The sequence below is a fragment of the Archocentrus centrarchus genome, chromosome 22, assembly GCF_007364275.1.
Source record: "Archocentrus centrarchus isolate MPI-CPG fArcCen1 chromosome 22, fArcCen1, whole genome shotgun sequence".
Taxonomy (NCBI): Eukaryota; Metazoa; Chordata; class Actinopteri; order Cichliformes; family Cichlidae; genus Archocentrus; species Archocentrus centrarchus.
In genome coordinates this window covers 11,280,909-11,306,251 of record NC_044367.1, presented here as the reverse complement: position 1 = coordinate 11,306,251, position 25,343 = coordinate 11,280,909, and the positions used below count along the sequence as shown (strand labels likewise).

Here is a 25,343-nt window from a genome sequence, read left to right as displayed (position 1 = left end):
AAAATACACTCTTACACTCAAAGAAAATAACTTACACTCTCCTATCCACTTGCTGGGGTCCATCATCAATCGTGTCTTCGTGTCTTCTAGCTCCTCCAACAATACTTGGTGCTTTGCCCTCAGGTCCCTCACTTGCTGTTGCCTTCGCTCAAGCATCTTCAGCTTACTGTTAAAATACAGCAGGCCCTGAGAGGGAAAGGGCAGATTATACTGATTTAAGTAACTGTGTAAAAGTTGCTTCAAAAGCTCAGTTAAATAGTGTCAAAAACATTGCACAGCATAAAAAAGAAAAACTATCAGTAAACTTCATCATGAAAAGTGAAATAAAGTCAACAGATAATATACTATTTATATGTCATATTTTATGAGCCAGACCTCAAACAGTAATGCGGTCTTTGCTGCTTGTAATTACACATCAGTCACTCTGAAAAATGAGCTCACCTTGTCAACATCTTGGAATGGTTGCTGAACACAGGATTGGGGGAAAAAAATAAAGAAAGTTAGCGTGTTGGACAAGACAGAATGTTATATGTGAAAACACGCGCTGTTTGCATCAGATTTCAACTGGGATTTTGTGCAAGAAAAAGGTAAAAGGAATTATTTGTCATTGATCACCAGGAGAAACTATTTTTTCTCAATTGAAAGTAAATCACACTACCACCTGTCGTTAATTTAATATATATATATAAAAATCCCTCTCCAGCTGCACTTTATGGAAGCTGCTAATGATCCAAGTGGAGTCAGCCATGCAGACTATGGTGATGACTGCTGTCATTGAGCTGATTTGGGGTGGTGTCGGGTGTCCCTGCAATCATCGCACATTCTCTGACCAATCTTTTCATCACTGTCTTCTTTTTCATTCACCCCACCATATCACCACCACATTCAGCAAGTCATCAGTCATGCTCAGACCAATTAACCCTCATTGATAATTGCCTCCTGAACTCTTGACATTCCCAAGGAATGCTGCCAAAATACCAAGCACTGGGAATCTGGACAGACATTTTAACTCCAGGATTTGCCACAGAGCTGACTGAAGGTCAGACGTCTGGGACACATTATTCCTGTCCTGTTCTTTAAAAAGGAACTGGGGAGAAGGGAGCTAAGAAATTCCCACAGTGTAAGTCAATGTGATATATCTTGAGGATGTATGTTGCATCAATGTTGCAGATACAAAATACCGCTGAGGCTTAGCAAGTGGGATTTACACTGCCTCAACTCAGACTTCACATTACCCAAAACAGGTTCAGAAAGACGAAGCACTAAGCCAGTAAAACAAGCCAGTTGTGCTCACCTCTGTGGTTTCCTCCTGACGCCGCCTTTGGAGTCGTTCCACATCATCGATCTCATACACCTTGATCTCAAAGGGTTCCTTCAACGGTCCAGACATAGGGGGCAAGTCCACCCACTGACCTGCTGTGCCCACTTTCTTCCCCAGGGATGCTGTGTCTGGCAGGGGTGCTGGGATTAGCCGTCTTCTTTGGAAGCCTACAGCACCAGTTAGACAGACGCCAATTAGGTTGCTAACATACAACAGCAGCATTTGCTAGGCTCTATAAGAAAATATGTATATATCCCACTCTGAGATATAAAGTGATGCACGGCTTTACAATTGTTGACTGAGCTGTGGTGATTGCATATTTATAAGGGCTTCATGAGATGTTCTTCTATATATCAACAAACTGAATAAATCCAAAAGGTTGGTTTAACGCACATGAATTGGCATGGTTATACACTAGACAAAAACCTACATAAAATCCCCACGTTCAACTCTTATTTGATCAATACACAGATCAAAGATGTCTCATCTGAAACATTCATTAACTTTTTCACATTTACTGTATGTATGAATTATGCATGCTGCTGATTCAGAAGGAAACAAAATCCGATGAAATGCCCATTTGTGGTTGTAATAAAAACCCATCCATAAATTTATGGTTAATTTCCTCTGAGACAGCATATATTTCTTGCCCGTGTGTGCACGATGATACGTATATCACAATATTTGTGAGTATTACCCATTTTCTAGATTGCTGCTTGTAAAATCCCCAAAACCCAAATTAGTTTCTCACCATTTGCTCTCTTCTTGGGATACTTGGAGCTCTTTGCTCTCCCTGAAGATGAAAAGCCGCTCTCGCTCATGGAGTCATGGGCAGAGGAAGCGCTGCCTGTGGCTTCGCTGTCACGGATCATGCTTTCATATCCGCTGCTGCCACCGCTATGGTAGAACAGAGCTGTGCGTCCCATCGCCGGAGGCAGCTCCCCGCTCAACACACTGCTGTTGTCACTGCCGTGGCCGCTGCTGTAGCGTTGAGGGCGCCTGGGTGCTGTAATTTTACTATATGGAGAAGGCAGCATGGCTACTGGGGATTTGTCATCACTCACATTCACCCCACTGTCATTTCCACTGTCTGAATCTGCTGAACCTTTCACATGTTTTCCTGATATGTTGCCTGTTGCCAGTTCACTCACACGGCTATTTGCAGCTCTAATGGCCTGCTTTGTGCCCATGATAGTCCCTCTTCCAGGCTTGCTGGTGACTGCAGCAGTGGCCCGAGGAGCTGATGTCCGTCCAGAGGGAGGGAGATTGGCGTTAGCGTTTCTGGTTGCTGGAGTTGCCAAAGATTTTGTGGAGGAGCTTAGGCCCTTGGAGCTGTTGGCTGACAGTGAACGTGCCTTAGAACCATTAACAGCTCCCAATGATCTGGGATTTACAGAAGCTTTTACCTGTCCAGGTTTGCTGATATTTCCTCCGCTTGGGGAAGATGGACAGGTAGCAATAGGAGCGCTGGATGAATTAGGAATACCAAATCGTGAAATGGACTTGCTTGATTTGCTACTGCTGCTACCAAGACTCGCCCCGCTGTTCTCTCTACTAAGTGCAGCTCTGGAACCTGATAAGGAAAGACTTTCACACCTTTCTAGTGACATCTGACTGCTATAGTGCTGCCCAGCCTCTCCTCTAGGCCCTTTGGCCTTCAAGCTGGAGGTAACTTTGGCTGCATTGAGGCTGGAGGCTTTGAAACTGTGACGTACCTCGAGCTCATCTTCTGATACAGCTGCCCTCGCTCCAGAGGTCCTCCCTGCCTCCCCGTATGCGGACTTTAAGGCACTTTGGGGCAGCAGTGTCTTAGTCTTATGGTCAAGACTGGATTTTCTCAGTGGTGGGGGAGGAGGCAAGGTGCAGTCAGGTTTAGGGAAATTGTTCGTTTTCTGTGAGTTAGCCTTGTTTTTCCCCAGAGAGGAGAATTTAAGGCTTGTGGTAGATGCAACAATATCTTGGGCTCCCTTGTAGTCTGTGGTGGAATGGATGACGGGCACTGTTCCCAGGGTGGTGGCACCTCGTCTTAGCTGAGGCATTTTGCTGGGTGGATTTTTGCTGGCTGATTTCTCGCAGCCATCAACCACCCTTTGGGATGAGGTAGACCCCTGCAAAATAGGAGAGCGAGGTACACTGTTGGTGTTGCTGGATGTTTTGCTGGAAGGGATGCCACTGGGGGGATTTCTGAGAAATTTGCTGGTGTTGCCGGAGTCAGAAAACTGAGGTTCTGAGTGGTTGTCGACGCACTTCCAAGGATCTTCCTGCTTAACCTCTTGCCTTGGTGGCTCTCTACTGCTGCTGCCACTACTGCTGCTATGAGAGATAGATGAGGTAGGTTTAATCTTCCTGGGAAGACTGGAGTGGACTATAATTGGGCCCTGTTGAAGTGGAGAGGAGCTAAGTGATTGAGCTTTAGTTATTTTAGATGTAAATTTTAAGGAGCCTTTTGCTGATTCTGGTGATGGGGGGCACTTTGTCAATGACAGCTTGCTTGAAGCAGCGCTATCACTGTCTAGTTCAGAAAAACCAAATCCACTGTCATTTAAGGAGTTCTTGGCATTTCTAGGAGAGGATCCACAACTAAACATATCCAGGGAGTCAAAGTAAATGGTGGCCTCTGGTCCCATGTGTTTGGCCTGTGGAAGGAAGACCTCTGTAGAATGAGCCCCTTCACTTTCCAAGGTGCAGACACTAACCTCACTTAGCCAAGAACTGATTGATGAACCCCTGCTGTCTACACATGCCATTCCTCCCTCCTGAGGCGATGTGACCACTGAAATGTTCACCTCTGATCCTCCGGAGGCTGACGTGTAGGCGTCAAATTCATCATTGATGCTACTGATGATGCTGACAGGTCGGGAACCAGAGGCCAGGGCCTGAAGAGAGCAGTCACTGTTAAAGCTAATAATGCTTGATGGCCGACCTTTATCGACTATACTGCCTATAGATAGCTCCTCCACCACGGTGAATACCAGCTCATCCTCGCCGTTCAGCTCCACAGGTTGCTGCAGGGTGACAGTCGCCCTAAGGATGTCCCGATCCAGACATCTTTCCCTCAACGTCGAGCGTACCTGGCACACCTCCACTGGAGCTCTAAGCAAAGGTGATGTGCACGGATCCCTTCTTTTTGCAGCTTGGTGGCTCATTCCAACAGGTGGCATTCGGGTGCTTGATCTTTCCGCATTGTCTGTATTTTCTCTCTGCTGTGAAGGAGGTGGAGCTGGCTTTGGCAAGGCTCTCTTGCTGGAGTAGATCTTCTCTCTCACCACAGGTTCAGTGGGTGGTGCAGCAGCAGCTGCTGGTTTGTTTGTACTAACCTTGTTTTCTGAAACCAAAGCCTTCTCACCATCAGCTCTTGTTCTGCAAGTATTTTGAACACCCTCTGATGGTACCCTTTCCACGGGCATGCATTGCCTCTGGGCATTGTTCATTTTAGATTTGGCACTGGGACTGCAGGATGGCTGTGTGGGAACTGATTTAGGAGATTGTTTGGGTGAGCTACCCTCTTGGTTGTAAGAAATATTCGCTACAGTCTTTGGTGAAACAGAGCTTTGGCTCTCTTTAGATTTGTCCATCTTGGGGCTAGCCTGGCATCGCTTGCCCTCGCCAACAAAAGCAGTAGGTTCTTCACTGCCGTCTATACACTCAAGCCTCTCCTGCAGTTCAGCAAATGTGTTGCATTTAAAGAACTGGTCTCTGTCCAGAGGACCCTCTTTTGCAGACTTTTTCTTGTTCAGAGAAGGGATAATTGGAACAAAAGCAGGTGGGCCTTCATTGTCACTAAGCTCCCTGTCTGAGATTGCAGTTCCCCCAGGGCCCACATAAATAACAGTATCACAAGACTGTTCACTACTGGAGGAATATTCTGGGTCACTGAGCAGAGATGGCAGGTCTGGGTCCAGGGCTACTGTCCGAGGGTGAAAAGGCCTGAGGTGCGGTGGCCGCCGGATCCTCCCTTCCTCACACGAACTTTCGCCTCCAGATGAACTAGATGCATACTGCAAAACCAAGTTAAAACAGAACAGAAATTTGGAAATGAGCTCATAAAATGATGACATTAATTACATTAAAACATTAATGTAACATCTTTGCAATTTACAAAATCACTTTCATTCTTATCATTTAGAGTAGATTCACAGTTTACTAGCTCATAGCAAAATCAATTTCAGAGCACATTTTAATTCCTATAATATTACCAGTCAATATTTATCTAAAGGTTAAAAGTGCGCATCAATAGTCTGACAGAAACTAATGTCAATAATGCAAATCGCTGTCTGTGGCCTGTATTATAATCATAACAGGGACTAAATAAATACACGCTGTCATTTCAACTAATTATCTGGAGCATATATTTCCCTAATCTATGGGAATACATTACCCAGTTCCTTAGGCGGTGGTATTGATTACATGATTATGTGCTGAGGAGCTGAGAAAAACTAGCTCTGACTTACTGGACTAATAATATTTCATTTGTGGGGGTATTAACACATTCATTTGCGTAATAGCTCCAAAATTACACAAAGAAGATGAATTTAAGGACCTTAATAATGGCATGATTTACGATGAAGGTAATTAAAGTTACACATGCACATTAGGAATGTAATTGCTACAATAGCAACACTTAATGATGAAATAATATTTAATAACAATTACTCTCCATTTATCATTTATAAACAATGAACAACATTAAACGGAGCACTATTATGATTTACAAGCATTATAATAAGTTACTAAATTATACAAATGCATCATTAGTGGTGTCACTGGTATTTCATATTGCTCGCTCATCGGTTTATCTATGTAATACCACACGTTTCATCAGCGTACCTTAGATTTCTTCTTTCTCATTCGATGGATCCGGGATGCCAGCTGGATGGTTGTGAGCGAGTCAGCATAGTTGGCTGGGGAATCTGAGATGTGGGCAATCATGGTTGTCCTGCAGTTGATGTTGCCAAGGGACTCCCTCAGCAGCATTGTCAGCTTGCTGTCTCTACAGGGAGCATTTACATTGTTATTAGCAAACAGCGCAGTAATAGTTTAGTGGGGCAGCCACTTTGAATCCTCTGAGCTGAAAAACGCTCCCAAATGACAAGTCATTAATCTTTTCATGCTTGAGTAACTACAATATAATCTTGTGCAACCCCAGTGAAAGCTGTTGTGCAGCTAACTAAACAAACTAAACACTCGCACAGAAAACCTGCAAGGTTGACAACACATGCAGTGACTTGCCTGAAACAATTAACATATAGATACAGTTTCTTGGAAGCTAAAACACAGCAGACTCTAAAACTAATGGTGGTGTTCTCACCTGTAGGGTACATGTTTTGCTCCATTTGTTAAAGCCATTATGACGTTTCCCAGTGCATTTAGAGAAAGACACAAGCCTCCTCCCCCATCTCTGCTTTTACTCAGGACCTTTTCGCAGCTCCCCAAGTCGATAAGGTGCAGCCTGCTCCGTCCACCCGACACTGCCGACGGCACAAGAGGAACCAGGTGAGCACAGCACAGACACTCCCTATGTGAAGTAAGTTCCCTGTACAAAGTGCCCTGATGACAGGAGTGGCATAGCTCTGTTTGAGCTGTCTGGATTATTTATGAGTAAGACTGCAGCCAGACTGCTAAACCTCCACCAGATGTGTAACTCATGGCAACAAGGAGTCTCCTTTGGTGAGACACGCAAAAATGCGAGAATCTACTGACAATTAGAAACACAGTCCCCATCTAATAATTTAAAAAGCAGACAGAGCGAATGCCAGTGTCTGTCCTTGTAAATCACAGAGCTACACATTTTCCTGTGGGTGATTGATGTTATTCATACACCAGCAGGCTTTACTTGCTCTTTAACCAGAATGTATTACAAGCATACAAATACATTTCTGTTTTGCAGAGACCAGAACTAATTCATCACATACTACAGAAAAGAGACTGATTTTCCATTAGAACCTGAAGTGCAATTAAATCCACTTAGGCTTTTAAAGAGCTTATGTTTTAAAAAAAAAAACAACAACCATTAGCCATATCTAAATGGAGGAATCTATTAATCTAGATTAGCTTGTATTTTAGTACTTTTTAGAGGAAGTGTGATCTTCATTCACTAATCTGCCTGCTTGCATATGGTTCCCTCTGTAATTTTCTACTATAAATGTGTAGTGCCAAATTTTTGGATCTATGCTGCACAGAAGTAGTAATCCAATAATACTAACTTCCCCCTTTTCCACTCTTCTCCATACGGTACTGGTAAATGTGCAGTGTGAACAGCATGTGGGAGTTCCGCCGCTCGTCCTCATCAACATTTGGTCTGCTTGTGCTTCGTGCAGCAATGGCCGCATCCAGGAAAAAGGCGGCTTTCTCAGCAGTTGGGGCACGGAGCTCAGTCTGGTTTTGAAGCTGAAGGAAGGAACAAAAAAACAGAATAGGGTTAAGGTGTGCAAAAGAGGACGGATGTAAAAAAAAAAAAAAAAACACCTGCGAAGAGAGGAAAGAGAAAGAGAAGGTAGCCAGTTAATTGGACCCTGCCACACATTTCTTTCCCATTAGATTGGGTCTCAGGGGCTATTAAAACAGCAGATATGCACAAAGAGGGAGGAGGATTAGGAGAGATAATAGTGGAGCAGGAGGCAGGGGTTCTTCACCTCAACATGATGTGATGATGGCAGTGGTGGGATACAAAAAGAAAGCAAGGTGGAGGTAGAAAAGAGAAGGCAGGAGCATCATAAATGGAGCCTACACATAGCTGCTGAAAGGAAGCGCAAGAGGGAGATTTACAGTACTGCACACCCTTTGAAGTTAGAGTCCATGCATATCCCCAAAAAACATCTGACAGCAACACCTGTGAGTGCCTTCAAACATGCAGTCATCCACCATCCCCCCAGTAATACTTCTATTGTGCTATAGAGGCCTGACACTAATACATCGGTAATAGATGCTGATGGATGCTGACAGAAGAGTCAATACAAAGGTAAGAAGAAAGCCATCAATACCACAGAAGAGTTTGGTAGAAATATAAAGAAAGGGTTTTAGGAGCAGGTAGGGTAGGAAGTCATGGGAGATGAAAACGCACACACACACACACACACACACACACACACACACACACACACACACACACACACACACACACACACACACACACACACACACACACTGCACTCGAAGAACTTTAAACATCTTTGTGGGGGGAAAAAAAAAGCTAGAGCCTAGACAGTGAAAGATCAATACTCAGTCAGACTAATATTTTATAACCCACAGAGAGAATGAAAGGATCAGTGAACAAAGAAAAAGTAGAGAGATGGAACACTTCTCACCTGAGTGCCACAGATGGGATCCTCTCTCAGGTGTATTCCAGGGGATTGGCCTTCCTGCAGGCTGCCTGCTGACACCTCAGACAGCAAGTCCTTTAGCTCCTCATCTTTTCCAAAGATTTCCACTGCAGACACGCGGACTGAGAAGCGCGTGCCCGTCTTCTCCTTGCGCTCATTGATGAGCTTGAAGAGCCAAGAAATGGCACAGGGCACAATGCCTAGGCTTTGAGTGGAGCTGTCTTTGCCAATCATGGTGTATGTCTTGCCTGGAGATGTGGGAAAAGGGGGTGGGGGGTGAGTGTGGATGGGAGGATGGAAATGAAAATATTGCCTTGTGTCTGGAAGCCTGCTGCTCTCACTACTGTATATGTTCAAAATAAAATTGCTTCTTTTATCAACCTGTCTGTAATGGGCCTGAAGTTCACAAAAAAATAGACTCTGGCATTGGATATTTTCTCAAAGGATATTCAGTTTAACAAATGCTGTTGAAAAAATTAATAATAGCAGATGTGGAGGATTTGAGGTAATAGTCAGAAAGGTGAAAGTAATATAATAATAACTTTTTTTAAAATCAAATGCTAATCCAAGGGCCTATTCCAGACACAGTCATTCCGCAGAGAATTACAGCTACTGGAAACAGCGCCATGAGAAAAGCAAGCCCTGCAGCCTAAGAGCACTGGCCAGGCCAATTACTAAGATTTTAATTACAGACTGAGCCCTGAAGCCTGAATGCAGCACTTTACCCCTCACCCCCACCCCAGACTCACTATCCATTCCTTTTCCTTCAATCACCCATTCCTGGACTCACCCCAGTGCACCGCTAAGCCAATTGTGGACATCAAGTGTAGCTAACAAAAAGCAACGAGAGTTTTCTTTAGCTAACAAAGGCACTTCTCTAATCTGTTGCCAGTGGAGGAGCTTACCGAGCTTTACTTGGCCAAAGCAGAAGATGCAGCCGTCTGCACCATTCACCACAGATTGGATGACCTCAGCTACTGTCCCTGAGCACACCTCAGCCTGTGAAAAACACAAAGAGACAGGCCCTTCACAGTCGATTTACAATCCAGCCACATTCAAGAAACACTGTAAAACAGGCGTGCTGAGAAAAAACTAAACAGCTATTTGGCATTGCTTACACCAAATCATATTATTAGTTTCAGTATTTTTCATCACTCAAGTGTGTATGTTAATGTGTGTTTGTGCGTCTTGCATGGTGAGGCTTATTTTTGCAATCTGTTTCAGCATGGGTCATCTGGGGCAAGGCTTCTGCAGCAAAGGCCCCTTCCCATACATCACACAGCAAACAAGACCTCTAACAACAGAACAGCTTGTTGGTACTGTTAGCCACCAGCAGTGCTGTCCCAGCAGCACAATCTAGCAGCTTGGCCTCAAGTCTGCAGCAGAAACATTTAGGCTCTAGCCATCAGCAGCTTACTTAAGAAAATAATTGCTCAAAGTCGGTAGCATAATAGAAGATCTGAGGTATGGAAACAGGATCCTACACCGGCAATGCCATCCTACACGCTGCTGTCATAGTTATTTAGAGTGTACTGCACCGTGGGGACATGCAAAAAAGATTACCTCAGATTTTCTGGTAATTTAGTCTTTGAGCAAAACAGATTCGGTCATTCTATTAAAAGGCTGTGGTGTTTGTCTTAATGTGTGAAGAGAGCAAATCTGATCTGCTCCTAAGTCACATGTACTAAACATACTGTATATCTGACCTTTGACTTTGATCTCAGCAGTTATGCCTGCTGTGTCTTCCAAATGGCTGAGGTTAGATATAGCTGTTCTATGAAAGGAGTGGTTAGATATAAGTGGAGTGGATTCAAGTCATTCCTCAGAGGGCTTAAAAGGCCCAGCTGTTAGGCCCATGCTGCTAAGAATGCCCCTTGACCCAAGTAAGACATTTTTTTCTTTAAGCCCCTGGGCACACCCTGCAAGCATAAATATGTCCCTTTGCCCTTGAGAGACTGAATTCCCCGATAACACATTAAAAAAAGAAACCTCACACACACACGCACAAACACACACACAGGCACACACATATAGTGGCCCTTACTTGTGAAGCATCCTGGGTAAAAACAGCATCGAAGGCAAATATCTTTGGGACGGCCACAGTGGCAGATCTCCTGTGCCCTGAACTAGAGTGTGGGCTGGATGCAGGATCGTAGAGGGTCAGCTGCTTCTTCCTGCTGTCTACTTTCAAGAAGGACTGAGCCTCTGAGGAGTCTGCAGCCTCCAGAGATGGACAGATACGCATCATCACTTTTACCTAAACAACAGCAAATAAGCAAAGAGAGAGAACACTGGTGTATGAGAAATTGAGATGGCACAAAACATGACAAAAGGACAGACATTTTCATTATAGCACACCGAGCGAAGACACCGGAAAAACACACGGCAGGCATTCTATATAAAGTTCCAAACTGAAGGTCCTTTAGCGTTATGCATTAACATCACGTCCCCTTTGTCAGAGCTGATGGACATTGAAGGTTACCATAGAAACACTCCCTGGGTCAACACATTGGCTAATGGTGTTAGTAAAAGGCAGCAAGGTGAGTATTGAAAGTCACAGCTGAAAACGTTGGAAATTGGTGTGTGTGAAGCTCCCTGCTGGGGGATTATCCCACTAGAGATTGTTTTTTCTGGACCAGGAACAGCTCACCAGCGTGGGAGTGCAGGAGCATATGCCCTCCCTCCTTCTATTCCCTTTCCCTCTATTGCCTGCACAATGATTGGACATCAAGTAACTCACCCTGCTGCATTCTGGGGCTTGATATTTATGAAGTGAGCTTAGATTCTTAACACATTTCACAGGTAAACGTATAGTTCCTAATGCCAGCATGTTACGCTAAGCAGGATCTTATATCTAAAGAAGTTGATTCAGCACTTCTCTGTCAAGCCCATTCATGCCTTGCAGTTGCGCCTCCTACAGATAATAAAAAAGAGACTTTATTGTTTCCTGTCTCTAATCCAGAGATGCGCAATTCGTGGTCTGTGTGGGTGTACTTACATGTGTCAGGCTATACGACACCTCTTTTGAAATTCTGGCATCTCTATATTGCTTTACAATCTGATGGTCCGACAGCGCCACTTCTGCTTCTCAGAAGGCCCCGTGGAAATATATCTGTGACTGACAGTAAACAGAAATGGCTCTTTGGATATGTTTAGCAGTCTTTAGAGTCCCTGTCAACTCCAAGAGTATTTAGTGCTACGCCTAATGCTACATCAGCTGAATCGTTTCTGTGCTATAGTATATATGACAGGGAATTCAATCCAAGAGCCATTTTAAAGCTTGTTGGAAAAGCACCTGATGCCTCTCGGGCACTGAAATAAAACCCTTAAAATACAACTAACTCTCTTCCCTTTTTGACACAAGGCTACTTTTCTCAGCCAGGGACTCTCCGCCATCTTCACGCCTACACAAAAGGTCCATTCTTCCCTGACTCGTATATAAATATTGCTACAGATCTAGGCTCCAGCACTCACAAATAATCTGACTGGAAAACCCTTCCTTTCAGTGACTGAATTTATCTCGGATTCCGCAGGCCAAGTGCAACCACTTGTTATACTCCACAGGGGGCTCCTATTGTGACTGACAAGTGCATATGTTGAGTGAATTACATTTGCTATGTCATTTAAACAAGGCTACCATATATGATAACCACATGTCTGTCTACCAGACAGAGGCTACCAAGCGAGCTAATGTCTCAGTTTTATTTATGTTGGCAGAGATCAGATACTGGAGGCCACAGAGGATTGGCTGTAGTATTTTCACACCTCGGACTCTGTGCTAATGGCCCCTGTTCCCCTGTCCCTTGATCCCCCACAAAATCCATTAGTGTGCCTTGGCATTGCTCCATCCACTCAGCTCTCTACACCTGAAAGAACTGTGCCTAGGTCAAAAGTGGAGAAGCGGAAGTGACCCACATACACACAAGACATTCACCCAAGTCTTACATTAAATTCATATGAAACAGATGCAGGGTAACCATGAAGGGTACTGAAAATGTTATTTCAAGTGGGATTCCATAAGTGAAAGAGAGGCAGACACAAAGGAGCTGGGAAAGCACACTGATGTGTTTGCTTCACAATCAGAAAACCTGAAAATCTGTCCTAGCAGACTTGGAACAATATCATAAAATATCATAAATCCTAATCTCCCCTTGAAAACCAGCTCCTTACGCTGCACAGATGGATCATATACATCAGGTGTGGGCTTGAGGAGGCTTGTTATTAACACAGGTTGGTTTTTGTTTTTTTTATGAAGTCCACGTCTCAATGGGAGATTTACAATATATGGCAAAATTTCAACCGTCTGGATACCTGGCAACAGAAGCGAGCACTTCCTATCCAGGTGGGATCTAATCTTGCTAGGGGACTTCTTCTGCTTTATAAATACAGGACGCCAGCTCAGACAAACAATACCCAATAAACCACAAAGGAAGAGGGATGTGTTTATACAGCTTTGTTTAATGACTGTCCTATTGCTGCCAGCCTGACTTTCAACGTTGCACACTGCACCTAAAATGGAATTAGAAATATTGCTGTTAATGTGACCACAGATTGGTGAGTTACAGTTTTTTACTGTCCTTTCTGTGTTCAGAGAGAGGAATGCTGGTCTCACAAACTAAGTGAATTCATGACATTCCAGCAGGCTTATCTGGCTGCATCTGCATGAACTGGACCAGACAGCATGCTGCCTGCGGACCAGTCTGTCGCCACTTTGCATTCAGCCCTTCAAATAGGGGTTTGTGTGTATTTATAAACATGCGCTTAAGAAGTTCTGCAGGGGAGGAAGGGAATGGTGGCTTGTAAGACACATGTTGGATGTTGTGCAGTAAAAGCATTCTGTCTTTGGTGCCTCTGTGTGTTTCTTCTCACCTTTCCCATCCCTGGGTTCTCTTTCACTTTGGAAACAGCACGGAGCAGACATGGTGGGGCAGGGGGTGGAGAGACCTGCAAGATACCGCTGAAGTTGGTCGGGTAGATGGAGGGTTCTTGTGGGTGTAGCAGGGAGGGCAGGTTTTTCTTCCGCTTGGAGGACAGATTCAGCTTCTGAGCTGCCCTGGAGGTGGGAAGAAAAAAGAAAAAAACACCTTGAAAGTGAAGCTATACTTAGAAAACTACCAAGCTGGAAAGTTAAGCAACTCCTTTTTTTCTTCTTTTTTTGCTCAGGTAATGCTTTTTTTTTGGGGGGGGGGGGGGGGGGGGGGGTATTGATTTGAAATGTCTACCTTGACAATAACCACACACTAACACTTTAACATAAAGGTCAACAAACTGCTTTTAGTCTGCCAGAGTAAACAAAGTCAGGAGGTGAGTTACACCATGCCAGCACTCCCAACCCTTCTCTACTCTAAAAATGCTTTTCCTTCAACTCCCAACTCATACTCCCATTCCAAGAAGGATAATGTTTCAGCTCTCTACTTTAACTAAAGATGGAGTTCTCTTACACCTTTATGTTTTTTATACAGAACAGCACTCTAAGACAAATGATCACCAGGTTCTTTGCCTCAAAGGGACCAGATACAGACTGTAGAGACATAGCAGAAAGGTACAGGAAATACATGCATTTATCTTCATCAAACATAGTTAAACACTGTCATGGATATGACAGCTGAAGACTGTTGAAACACTTCTCTCTAGCACAGTCATGTCAGTCTCTGAAACAATAGCAAAGCAATGATGACAGCATATTCACCCATTTGAAGTAAAGCTGGAGCATGTATGTATATTGGGAGTTTTTATCATTGTATCCAAGCTGGCTAGCACATCAGATGTTACATTAGTGATATCTAAATAGACATATGACAGTTCTGTGATGCTGATACCAAACAGAACCCAGTTCTGTAACTGAATCCAGCTTTTTTTTTATCGGTTCTCAATTTAAAAACCACTCTCTTTCTGGCCTCTTCAAGGAGAAGATGTTCACAAGTGAGTCAGAAGGATTTCACTCCTTTCTGTCGAAACTTCTTCAACTTAAAAGGCAGCACCGATATCTATGCTCGGCCTGCAGGGACCCTGGTCTGAGTGGTTCTAGTTTTTGCTTTGCCCTAGATCAGTTAACACACACCTCAGGCAGTAATTCAAGGGCAGCGAGGAAAGTAATACCCCAAGGTAATTCAAATGCACTCAAATGGGTTTCATTCAAGCAATCAGATTTCAGAGAAATACAGGGAAGACAAAGAGGCGGTTGTCAACATGAAGGAAAGTGTGGCACAGAGAATTAAGGAAGACTTGATTGAAAGAACAGAACGTGAGAAATCTGCAGAGCAAGGGTTTTCGTGAAAGCTAAAAGAGACAGAGAACTTGAAAAGGAGAAAAGGGAAAACCGGAAAAAACAAAAAGAAGCAGATCCATGTCCTGGTGAGTAGCATTTTTCTAAGAGGCCAGCCTGAGCTCATTAGTCATGTTCTGGGCTCCTCTGGACAGGACTGGGTGGGTTGCTGCCAAAAACAGAACCCCCTCTCCTTGCTATCTCCTTGTGTCCTGGAGAGACAACCCACCTCGCTTCCTCTTCTCCACTGTACACCCCCTGCAGTGACAGCCCAAGAGCACAATCAGCGAACACACTGCTTGCTGATGGAATAATTATTGCATCCAAGAAGACTACAGGAGAAGGCTCTCCCCAGGGAGCTGCCTGTGTGTGATAGCATGCGAGACGGATCGTGTGACACGGAGTGAGATGGAATAGATGAATGTGAGATGGAGAGAAAGAAAGGGGAAACTACAGCAGAGCACACGTGGCCGTGCGAGACTGCGTGCATGTGCGTATCCAGACTTGTGAGTGTGTATGCTCATTTATGAGAGGTATCCGCAGCACATTCATTCAAGATAAATCTACCCTGTCGCCCTGTCTCTCACTGTCTCACTCTCTCTCACACCTCATTCTCGCTTCTCTTTCAGTTTAGACATAAATCAAGCAGTACCCATAGAGCCGCACAAAAAAAAGGCACTCCACTTATTTGTAATTGTCTTGAGCAGTGAGTAGTGTTCACAGCCCAAAACTGAGATTGTAACCTTGAGCTTTAATATATTTAGCACAATGACAATTAGTGCACATGTTCCTGAATGGAAGGTGTGGATTAAAAAAAAGTGTGATTATCCTTTTTTTTTTTCCAACACAGCCACATGTACACAGGTAAATTAACTGCTTGTCTCTCCCTACCTCTCCCTCCCATGTTCTCTTTACACTCTCTCTCTCTGCCTTACCCAACTATATGATCAGTCATTGGAAAAAAAAAAAAAGAGGCAGTGAAGACAGGCTCAGATTTCTTTGCCCACAACAGCTTGTCCACCTGTTCACTCAATCTCCATGCTAATGAAGCGGTTTTCCTTCACAACTTTCTCTAAATGCTCAAAGGTGAATCTATGTGTATAGTGAAGCCCAGTATCGCTTCGATTTGAACTGGGCCAAAACATGACCATAAATTCATGCTTCATGCATTGTGTTGAATGCTAGAGAAGTGAACTAAAGCTTTTTTTCCCCCCGACATGCACAAGTTATGTTGTACTTACAGCTCTTTCCAATCCATCATCTAGTTTATGCTCATAGTCAAAAAACAGACAACTGATAGAGTTCAACTTTGCTGTTCGTGCCCGTGTTGTTACTTTTCTCCATTATTTGCACATTTGCTACGCCGGCACACTCAGCAAGATCACAGCGAGGTGGGGCTCCTCACTACTTAGGGCACAGAGGTCCTTTTTTCGCTCCAATCACAATCAGCAACGTTCCACTTAATTTCACAGAGGTTTGCAAGAAGCTGGGGGGGCGGAGGGAGAACGATGAGCAGGAGGCGTGGGCGTCATAGTAACTGAATGGAACAAGCGGGCAGGTGGGGCTGAGTGGAGGTGGGCAGACAGGAGGAGTGCCCTTCAGAAAAAGCAGTAGGTGCACAGCGCAGGAGTAATCCAAAGAGTTTCTTAAGAAAAGGTGAGGATGAGGTTAGGATGGGAATGTGCACCTTCTGTGTTCCTACGCCACGAAAGCATCTCTAACTCCTTCCATGTCTCTTGCACCTGCAAAAGTTTCCAGGCAGTTCAGAAACACAAAAACCTGGCTGTTTCTCCAACTCAGTTGTACTTTTTCTTCACATCCAATTCCTCAGTCATTCCATAGGATGCTTTTTTTTTTTCTCTTTCAGTTAATCCACTGTACTTGTCTGCTATGAGTGGTTACAGATCCTTGTGCCCTGGTCCTTCCCAGAGCCTCTGCTGCTTACAGGCAGAAGGCGGGGAAAATAATCAGTGCTCCTGGCTGAGCTGCAACATTTCCTTGAGTAGCTGAGAATGAGAAGAATTCCTGCTCCTGTTCCACCTCTTGGTCCTTCTCCTGCAATCGGAGAAATTCTGGCAGCTGTCCTGCCGTGTCTGTCTCTCTCTCTCTCCCTGCTTCTCTCTCTCACACACACTCCCTCCACTCTCCCAGCCTCCCTCCTCTCCCTCTCTCTCCCTTTCTTTCCGCAGCCCAGCCCCTTTTCCCTCCGACTGCCAGACGAGGTGTCAGCGCTCGATTGCTGGCTGCTTGCGGCGCAATTTGCGAGTACGCTCTTTCTCTCTCTCTACCCACACACACACAGACACACACATACACACACAGGCACACACGCACTCTAATTCAACCCTCTGCACAAACACACATGCATGCACCCCACCACACGTCACATGAATAGTTAATGCATACAGGAGCCCTCTCTTCTTTTAGGGTCCCACACTTCAAACAGATTTGGTTAGTATGCCTACAGTGTATGCATCCACGAGCACAAGTCTGTATGTGTGTTCCTATGTTTTTTGAGGGGTAGCATGTGTACACTGCATATATGTATTTTTTTGTCATTGCTAACGGATGTAATTAGCCAGAACAATGAGAGTGGTATTAATCATAAGGAGTAATACACAGATAAGGAAGGATGGATTGATGGATGGATTTTTTTGAATGAGTGATGCTCTGACTCAATTGGAAATCTGAGGGAGATTTAAAAAAATAAATAAAAAATTTGTGAGCAAATGACAGACAATGAACAGATGACATCTTAGAAAGGCAGATTTATGCTGGCCACTGAGAGAGAGTGCAGTCAGTCATTGGTCAAGGGTAAAAAGGGGAATGAAAGCATGTGAGTGGGTGAGCGCTGGGGTGAGAGTACCCTGTATTCCCCGGGCTGCCAATTTACCAGTAAGCCCTCTCAGCCCCCAACCAGCCAGTCTTGTTTGAAAGGCTGCTACTTTGGCTGCAGAGTGCCTACTACAACATATCGGCAAACAGAGTGGGTGTGAGACTTGCCAGATGAAAGTACATGCAGCACAAAGCTCTATCGGCTCCTCTCCCACTGACACAGTGCCCCTCATATGAACTCTGCTGGATTAAATTTGAAAGCAAAAAATAAAATAAAACCAACACTACCTACATCTTTGGACAGCACGGTACAGTAATGAAGCTGTTTGATATATCGCATAACCTTTACCTTTTTTTCTATCCATAGCACGCTTACCTTTGCTTTTCTGCAGTGTGTCCAAGTTAATTTGCCTGAGGTGTGCTCATTTTAAAGTGCAAGGACCGTCTCCTAACAGATTTCTGCACACTTCCCCACCACTGAATCCCTTTGAGCAATGATTGGCAACAGCTGATGAATAAAAGACAATACTAATGTCAACATTGGTCACTCTGACAGAGCAACCGGTAATTATTCTCATCCCCGTTGCTGCTACTGCCAGTGTGCTTTTGACTGTTATACATCAAACTGACATAAAAATAGGGGACAGTCACAGTTGGAGCTATCCTGATAGTCTTTCAGCTCCATCATTGTCTTCTTATGAACAGACCATAGGGACAGATAATCAGAGTAATATATATAAATGAGGCAAAGCAAGACAGATGTAAAATCAAGAACCTTTTAAAAGAAAAGGTCTCCTGGTGCCTTTGTTTGAGAAAGGACATGTAGATTTTGTCCTCTAACTAAGGAGGGAGTGACAGCAAGGGAGGAGGAGAGGAGGTCAATGGTGGTACGACAGAGAAAGAATGGGGAGGCTGTATTTTCCGACTGGTTTCAAAGCTTCGCTTAGCCTGTCAATAATCTTTCCAGCCTTTTTTTTTTCTTGGCTTTGTCAAATTAACAAGAGAAATTCCTCTGACCCAGAGAAACATTAGTCGGTGCACCCATTAGCTTGTTTGTACAAATTTGTCTCTGTTCTCCTCGCCAGCTATACAGCTCTTTAGGTAGCTCCTTTCTGTGGTTAATTACCATGTTGGCCGCATTTACTATCCCTGACACTTCCTTTCTGTGATTCTCCTTTTTTTTCCCTCTGCAGACAAGATAAGGCTGCTCTGGCCATTCATGCGGGGATCAGATCACTCGGTCTGATATCAGACTGCTTTACCCCCCGCCACCCCACCCACAGCGAGTCTCCCACTGCTGCTGATTAGCAGGCTGGCATAGTTCTTCACGAATGGGAGATGGGAATACTGGGCTACAGCCAGCCTCAACACCATGCAGCGATAATGACTACGGCACAATGAGTTCACTCACTCACTGGTTGCTAGAGACACTGAGAATGTACCCCATACTAGTGACGGCATTTGTGAGACTTTTTTTTTTTGTTAGTTGAGGAAGGTATAGTCATGTTGTTGTCATGTGCAGAAAATTTTACCATGCCCATAAATGCCATATCAGCAGATGGTCATGATTGATTGGTTGTTTGTTGGTCTGTGTGAGGTCAGGTACTATGTTTTTGAGTCAAAAGATAATCATTAAGAAACTTCCCCAGAGCTAAAATCAGTACAGCCTGTCTTATTGATGGGCTGCCTTTGACATGATCAAACAGCTCTCTGCCCCAAAGGTGTGGGGGGTATAACATAAATCTACTGTCTGCAGGGGAAATACAGACTTAGCTCTGTTAAAGCAAGAGCACCAGACCGAGGTTCAGTGTGAAGGCAGACAATGTACAGACATCACTTCATGGTTTTCTCTTTGCCACATTTAGGTAGGATTAAAGCAAATCTGCATCTATGCACCGGCCTCATTGGTGGCAGTCTCAGGTCACCCACAGCCTGACCCAGCCTTCTTTAAGCTTCAGTGGTGGTTAAGTGACCATGACATCAGCCAGTGAACACACACATTCACGCGGTGTGCAGACAAGAGGAGGTGATGTCATACTCTGCCAACCAGCGCTGGCAGCAAGAAGGCCCACCCAGACAAGATTTACTAACAAGGTCAGGATGCCGATCATTAAATGAGACAAATGTTTCCATGCCATAAAAGCTTCCTCAGAGTTCATCCGTTGTAGCTGTATTTCAGAGGATTAGAAAAGACAGTTTGCCTGCCCTGTGACGCTGTAAGTGTCCCCATATCTCAGATGTAGTGTATAAACACATGCATTACCCTAACACTAAAAGCTCCAGGGGTCACATAAGGTAGGCTCTTAAACTAACCAGGGAAATGGCCAATGGGCTGTATTTATATATCACTCTTTGAGCCTCGCTGACTACTCAAACCATAACAAGCTCCACTGATACAGCACTTGAACTATATTCAGTAGCTTGCCCAAAGGCACTTCAGGATAGAGACAGAAAAGCCTGTAATTGAACCACCAGCCTTCTGATTAGTGGATAACCTGCTCTACCCCCTGAGTCACAGCTGCCCCACAGAGACATAGTTGGGTTACCTGACACACAGCACTGAACACATGGGGATACAGCCACGGTAGCTGGCTGCTCAATGGATGACAGATCCTCCTGTGTGGCACAGAAGTTTAGTCTGATAATGAACCCATTTTCTTTCTAAAGTCTCCCTGCAATTAAAAGACCTCTGGTATAAACATTAATTTAGTTTTTCTCACTTCCTCCCTCTTATCCTAAATCACTCAAAACAACTACCTGAGGCTACAGCACCATGGACACTGAAATTAATGCCAAATGTGGCTATAAAAAAAAAGTGTAGCAAAATGTGCAATTTTATTTTACAGATGCTGCTAAAAAAAAAAAAAAAAAACCTCCCACCTGTAGCTAGAGAATCAAACACTCTCCTCTGTTCAGCATCTTATCACTCAGACTCAGATTCAGATGAGCATCATTCCAAATAAAGATCTTTTCAGTAGTTTTGAAAAATGTGTTTCCTCTCTCCTTTGGCAGCACAAGATACATTAAAATGGAAGAGACCTATCAGGCTTATCTGGCTGTCAGTTAAATCTTATCAATCCAAAGCTCTGAAGCTTTCAACTGACTCCGAGGTTGCTTTCTCCTGCTTGGCTGTTTTAATGGTATACTGAGAGCAGAGCTCCTCTGTGCTGTATTGGCTTACACAGCAGCAGTTTGCTGGAAGTGGCCAAACACCTCCAGGCTACGATTTATAGACTTTCTATAAATCCTCAGAAATAGATAAACGAATCCCCCACAAAACCAGACAGCAATGAATGCAATGTCCAGTTAGCTGAGCAATATCCTGCATGGCACACTCCAACCACATGGACCGAGGCTTTTCAGGAAAGCTCTTTGTTCCAACAAGGTGTTCAACGAGCCTTTTGTTCCTGCTTAATGTCTGGCCTTGGACACCGAATATCAAATGGATCATTATTTGTGCTCTGACTGCTGACGGCCCAAGGCTGCACATCTTCACTGCGCCAATCCACAGCCAATTAAGTAAGGCCGAATGCATTCATGTAACATCTGTGGATACAATGTGTCATCACAAAAAAGAAATGATTCCACACAAAAAGTGATGTCGCCTTTTTTGCAATTGACTTGTCGCATTTGTATCATAATGTGGATTCAGGGAGATTTCCTGTCAGAGGAAGAAAAAAAAATGCAGCTTTCTGTAAATAAAATCCCAAATTCTACCCAGAGGTTGTAAACCTGTTCTGCCCCAATCTCCTTAGAACTCTTTTCAAACGGTCTGTGGACTGAGCTGGAAAACAAGGGATTAGGGAATCCTCTGGAGAATGGCTTGAATAACAGGGGATCATTTGGAACACAGGGGAAGAAAGGGATTGTGAGCGGTAAATGGGGAAAAAAGCACAGTAGAGGTGAGAATGGCATTAAAGAAATGAATTGAGGGGATAGTAAGTAAGAGGAAGATGCAGAGGAAGCAAAAGAAAAAAAAGACAGAGAGTGAGGGTGGGAGGGAGCAGGAGGGTGTGCAGCCAAGTCCTCTCTTCGATCAGTGGGACTGGCTCTGTGCCAGTGAAGCGCTGTCCATGAGGAGGTAAATCATTTTCTGCCTGAGAAAGAAACTGGGGAAAAAATGATTGGTGGGGGTATGCCACAGCCATCTTGGAATTACTTTATTCCCAAAGATGGGAATCCCCAGTCGGGCCAAGAATAAATGGAACAGTTGGCTCCAAAGAGTGAAAAAAACTCATCAATATTCAAGAAAACCTGGTTTGGTGATTCAGTGCATCGTGGTAAACAACACAAATTTAAGAAGTGGTTTGGATCGGTATGGAGGTAAAAAGAACTCCTTTGTTCGTTTTACTCTGATTTTGCTCAGACATATCAAAGAAACTATACTAGGCTGATTTGTCTTCTGTGCCTTTGGATATCAGATCAAGAAGAACTGGCTCATGCCAACAGACCCTCACTTTCCCACTGCAATACAGAGAAGGCACTTTGTCATTGCCAATAAGGTTAAAGTGAAGTGGGAATATTTTTGGCAGACAAACACACAGGGATTTTGTGTTTAATGTGCTGCGCATTTAGCATTGTGTCTCCAGACACCCTGAACCCATCATCCCAATCACACACCCACTAATTCACCTCAACCCCTGAGTGAAAGGCCACAAAACTCTCTTGCCAAGCTAGGGTCTTAAGGAAGGCTTAAGATGAGCAAAGGAAGGAAATTGGTGGGGTATTATTGTATTTACCTTCACTTTATTGTTCCTTCTAACACTCAGGATCAAGTCTTGCTAATGTGGTCTTAACTAGCATGAACATTAGGCCATGAAGAGGTGAAGAAAGCGCAGGGCTTTAGCTATGCAGGATCTTTAGTCAATTAGATAAATGGGCCAATTAAAGCCCCCTTGAGGAAATAAGTGGAAATAACTGCAATGAAATTTTAAAGTAATTCAAAATTATCTAGCAACTGAGTCTAACTTGTTTACACGAGGCTTCCAAAAAGCGCAGCGTCAGGAAAATGCTCAAGTAATATGTCAAAATTGTTTCAGGCAGCAAAAGTAAAAGTCTTTGGAAGAAGATTCACTTTTCAGCTGATGGGTGACAGATGATAATGAAGACATGTTCTTCCCTGCTCCGCAGACTGCAGTCTTCCCACCCCTGGCACTGCTGACAAAGATTAACAGCTGCTTTCATCTCTTCCAGAGCATTTTCGCTCTGCTCCTCAGACACTGCTCCAGGTATTTTGCTCTGCTCCTCTCCCAGGCTGCACAGAATCTGGAATAACTCCACATTTTCACATGTTGAACTGCGATTCACCCATCATCCCACCCACGTCTTCCCTTCAAAACATCAGGTAGACTGTTCCACTCAGGGCAAGCAAACAACTTTTGGAACACACATAAAGTTATCACTGACTGAGTGACGTTTCCTGTCTCAGAAAATGCTTCACTGCCTTTCTAGGCAGGATATTTGATAGACAAGCAACAAATGAGGTCTGTCTAGAATGAGACAATTCCTCAATCAAATATAATGTGCATGTAGCATAATACATAACATTATCAGAGGACTTGAGACCGTGCTAACTATGGGAGAGACCGGCAGAAGGGAAGAAGTCTGAATACTTCTGGATCACTTCTTCACTTCATTAATCATTTGCTGCCAGAGTAAGACACCTAGCGATTATTTATTTGCACTTTTCCACACAGAGGCTATCACAACAAACAGGCCCACCGGCTGATGAGAACATTTGGGAGTGATTAATCAGTGGGCCGCCTGGTGAGACAGAATGCAGGGGGGAGGGGAGGTCTTACATGTGTTTCCTAATCTTTCATCTATATTCTGGGCAACTGGCAATTCAACTAAAACTAGAGGTCCAAGTCACGTGAAATGAGGTGTGCTGTCGCAAAAGAAAATGTTGATGAAATAAAAGTGGAGCCCAATCCTAATGTAAAAGCAGGGAAAGCAAAGAAACTGTGGGCCTGAGAGAAGCTACCAAGATGTCTTCGACTACAGCCGCAATATTCAAATGAAGGAGTTTATCCTGTATCACATACCCATAAACTGAGTCACCGAAACACACACAGCTACACTAGCTGGTTCTCATAGAGTGTATGGGGAAAAGGGGATTTTAGCACACCACAGCTGGCTCTCATGCGCTGGGTCGTGAACCGATTAAGGGCTATAATCCTCTCCATTCAAGACGACGTGCATGTAGAAAACAGTGACAGAAACACAGGGGAGATAAACCGTCCTAGCAGCTTTTAATTTGATACGGCGGTTTTGCACGTCCAAGCCACTCGCTTGTCTCATACATAACTGGACATGAAGAGGTGGGGCCCAATATCCTATACAATTACTCTTAATCTTAATAATTCTCCACTAAGAAGTGGACTGTGGCACAAATAAGACATGGACTATGTACTAAAAGGACTATTATGCATGTACCGTGTCTTGATGGAGCTTATTTTGTAATAATAAGTCAAAGTTTAATGCAGAAAATATTCTGATAATAAACTGTCAGCAATATTTGTTGAGTTAAATTTTTCTTAGAAGTCCCATAATTACTTTACGTTTTAAATTCCCCACTGCAGCCATCAGCCTGCCTGAAGCCTTTCAGCCCCCTGGAGCCAAGCTACATATAGACAGAGATTAAAATAAAAAGTGTGATCAGAATAAAATGACTCAGCTACTGGAGCTCTGGGCGATGAGGTAACCCTGTCCTGACAATGCCCTTATCCTCAGTGGTAATCTGAGCACCATCCAGGCCCTAACAACTGACTTACCAAAGGATGGGTATGTGTGTGTGTGTGTGTGTGTGTGTGTGTGGGGGGGGGGGGGGGGGGGGGGGGGGGGCTATTGTGTGTATTGTGTGTTTCTCGACAAAATAAAGCTCTAGCGTATGGGGAAATCAACCTACAACCAGTGTTTAGGCAGATATTAGTTATTCATGTTGAATAGAAGTCCATGGCCTGGCTAAGCATTGAGGAGCAGTGATGCCTGAGAGGCCCCACTAGGAACCATCCTTGTTTCCTTGGATTGTGAGACATAAAAGCAGCTCATGGGAGCTCATGAGGCCACAGGCGCTACTCTAAGACTGCACACAATAGGTCATAAAATTCCTCAACACATATTCCCTGCCACCAGCTATTGCAGTTTACTCTTTCTTATTCCTCCGCACTCTCGCACTGTGTCTCACCCACAATGTTAAAGAGAAAGCAGCTGTAATGAAAGAGATAATAGACTCCATTTGCATGACACTTTTCACTGAGGTGCACTAAAGAGGTTTAGATGGCATCCCTCAGCCCCTACAGGCATGATGCATAATATCCATTCAACATGCTGGGGGTGAGAGAATTTAGTCTAACACGATAACTAAACACTAATGCACTGATCGCTGAGCCCAGTGGGCAGTTATCAGAAACATTATGCAGTTAAATGGTGAATGTTGGACGTGGGCAGGCAAACAGAGCCGGAAATGGATTGATGCTGGGGGCATGACCTCCTCTGCCCACATGAAGTAATCGTGCACAATTAAAGCTTTTTTATTGTCTCTACCACCATCCTGAGTGACAAAAGCAGCCCTGTGTTAAGCGATGCGCCACATTTATTCATG

The 25,343-nt window shown here is 44.1% G+C and overlaps 1 protein-coding gene across 2 annotated transcripts in view; it reads right to left on the bottom strand.

The window, feature by feature from the left end:
* Positions 1 to 25,343, bottom strand: part of kif26ab (kinesin family member 26Ab) — a 62,568-nt gene that overhangs the window by 2,082 nt on the left and 35,143 nt on the right. The window contains exons 1-12 of one of the 2 annotated variants that reach the window (XM_030719496.1): positions 16,147 to 16,319; positions 13,510 to 13,693; positions 10,685 to 10,897; positions 9,546 to 9,639; positions 8,626 to 8,888; positions 7,525 to 7,708; positions 6,630 to 6,789; positions 6,149 to 6,311; positions 2,073 to 5,319; positions 1,295 to 1,488; positions 442 to 465; positions 36 to 186 (exon numbers count right to left, since the gene is read on the bottom strand). In XM_030719496.1, coding sequence (XP_030575356.1) covers positions 36 to 186; positions 442 to 465; positions 1,295 to 1,488; positions 2,073 to 5,319; positions 6,149 to 6,311; positions 6,630 to 6,789; positions 7,525 to 7,708; positions 8,626 to 8,888; positions 9,546 to 9,639; positions 10,685 to 10,897; positions 13,510 to 13,693; positions 16,147 to 16,166 — 4,897 coding nt within the window. In that variant the 5' untranslated portion in view covers positions 16,167 to 16,319. Of the gene's footprint in view, positions 1 to 35; positions 187 to 441; positions 466 to 1,294; positions 1,489 to 2,072; positions 5,320 to 6,148; positions 6,312 to 6,629; positions 6,790 to 7,524; positions 7,709 to 8,625; positions 8,889 to 9,545; positions 9,640 to 10,684; positions 10,898 to 13,509; positions 13,694 to 16,146; positions 16,320 to 25,343 lie in introns of those variants that run through there. The other variant, XM_030719495.1, reaches the window with a different exon arrangement.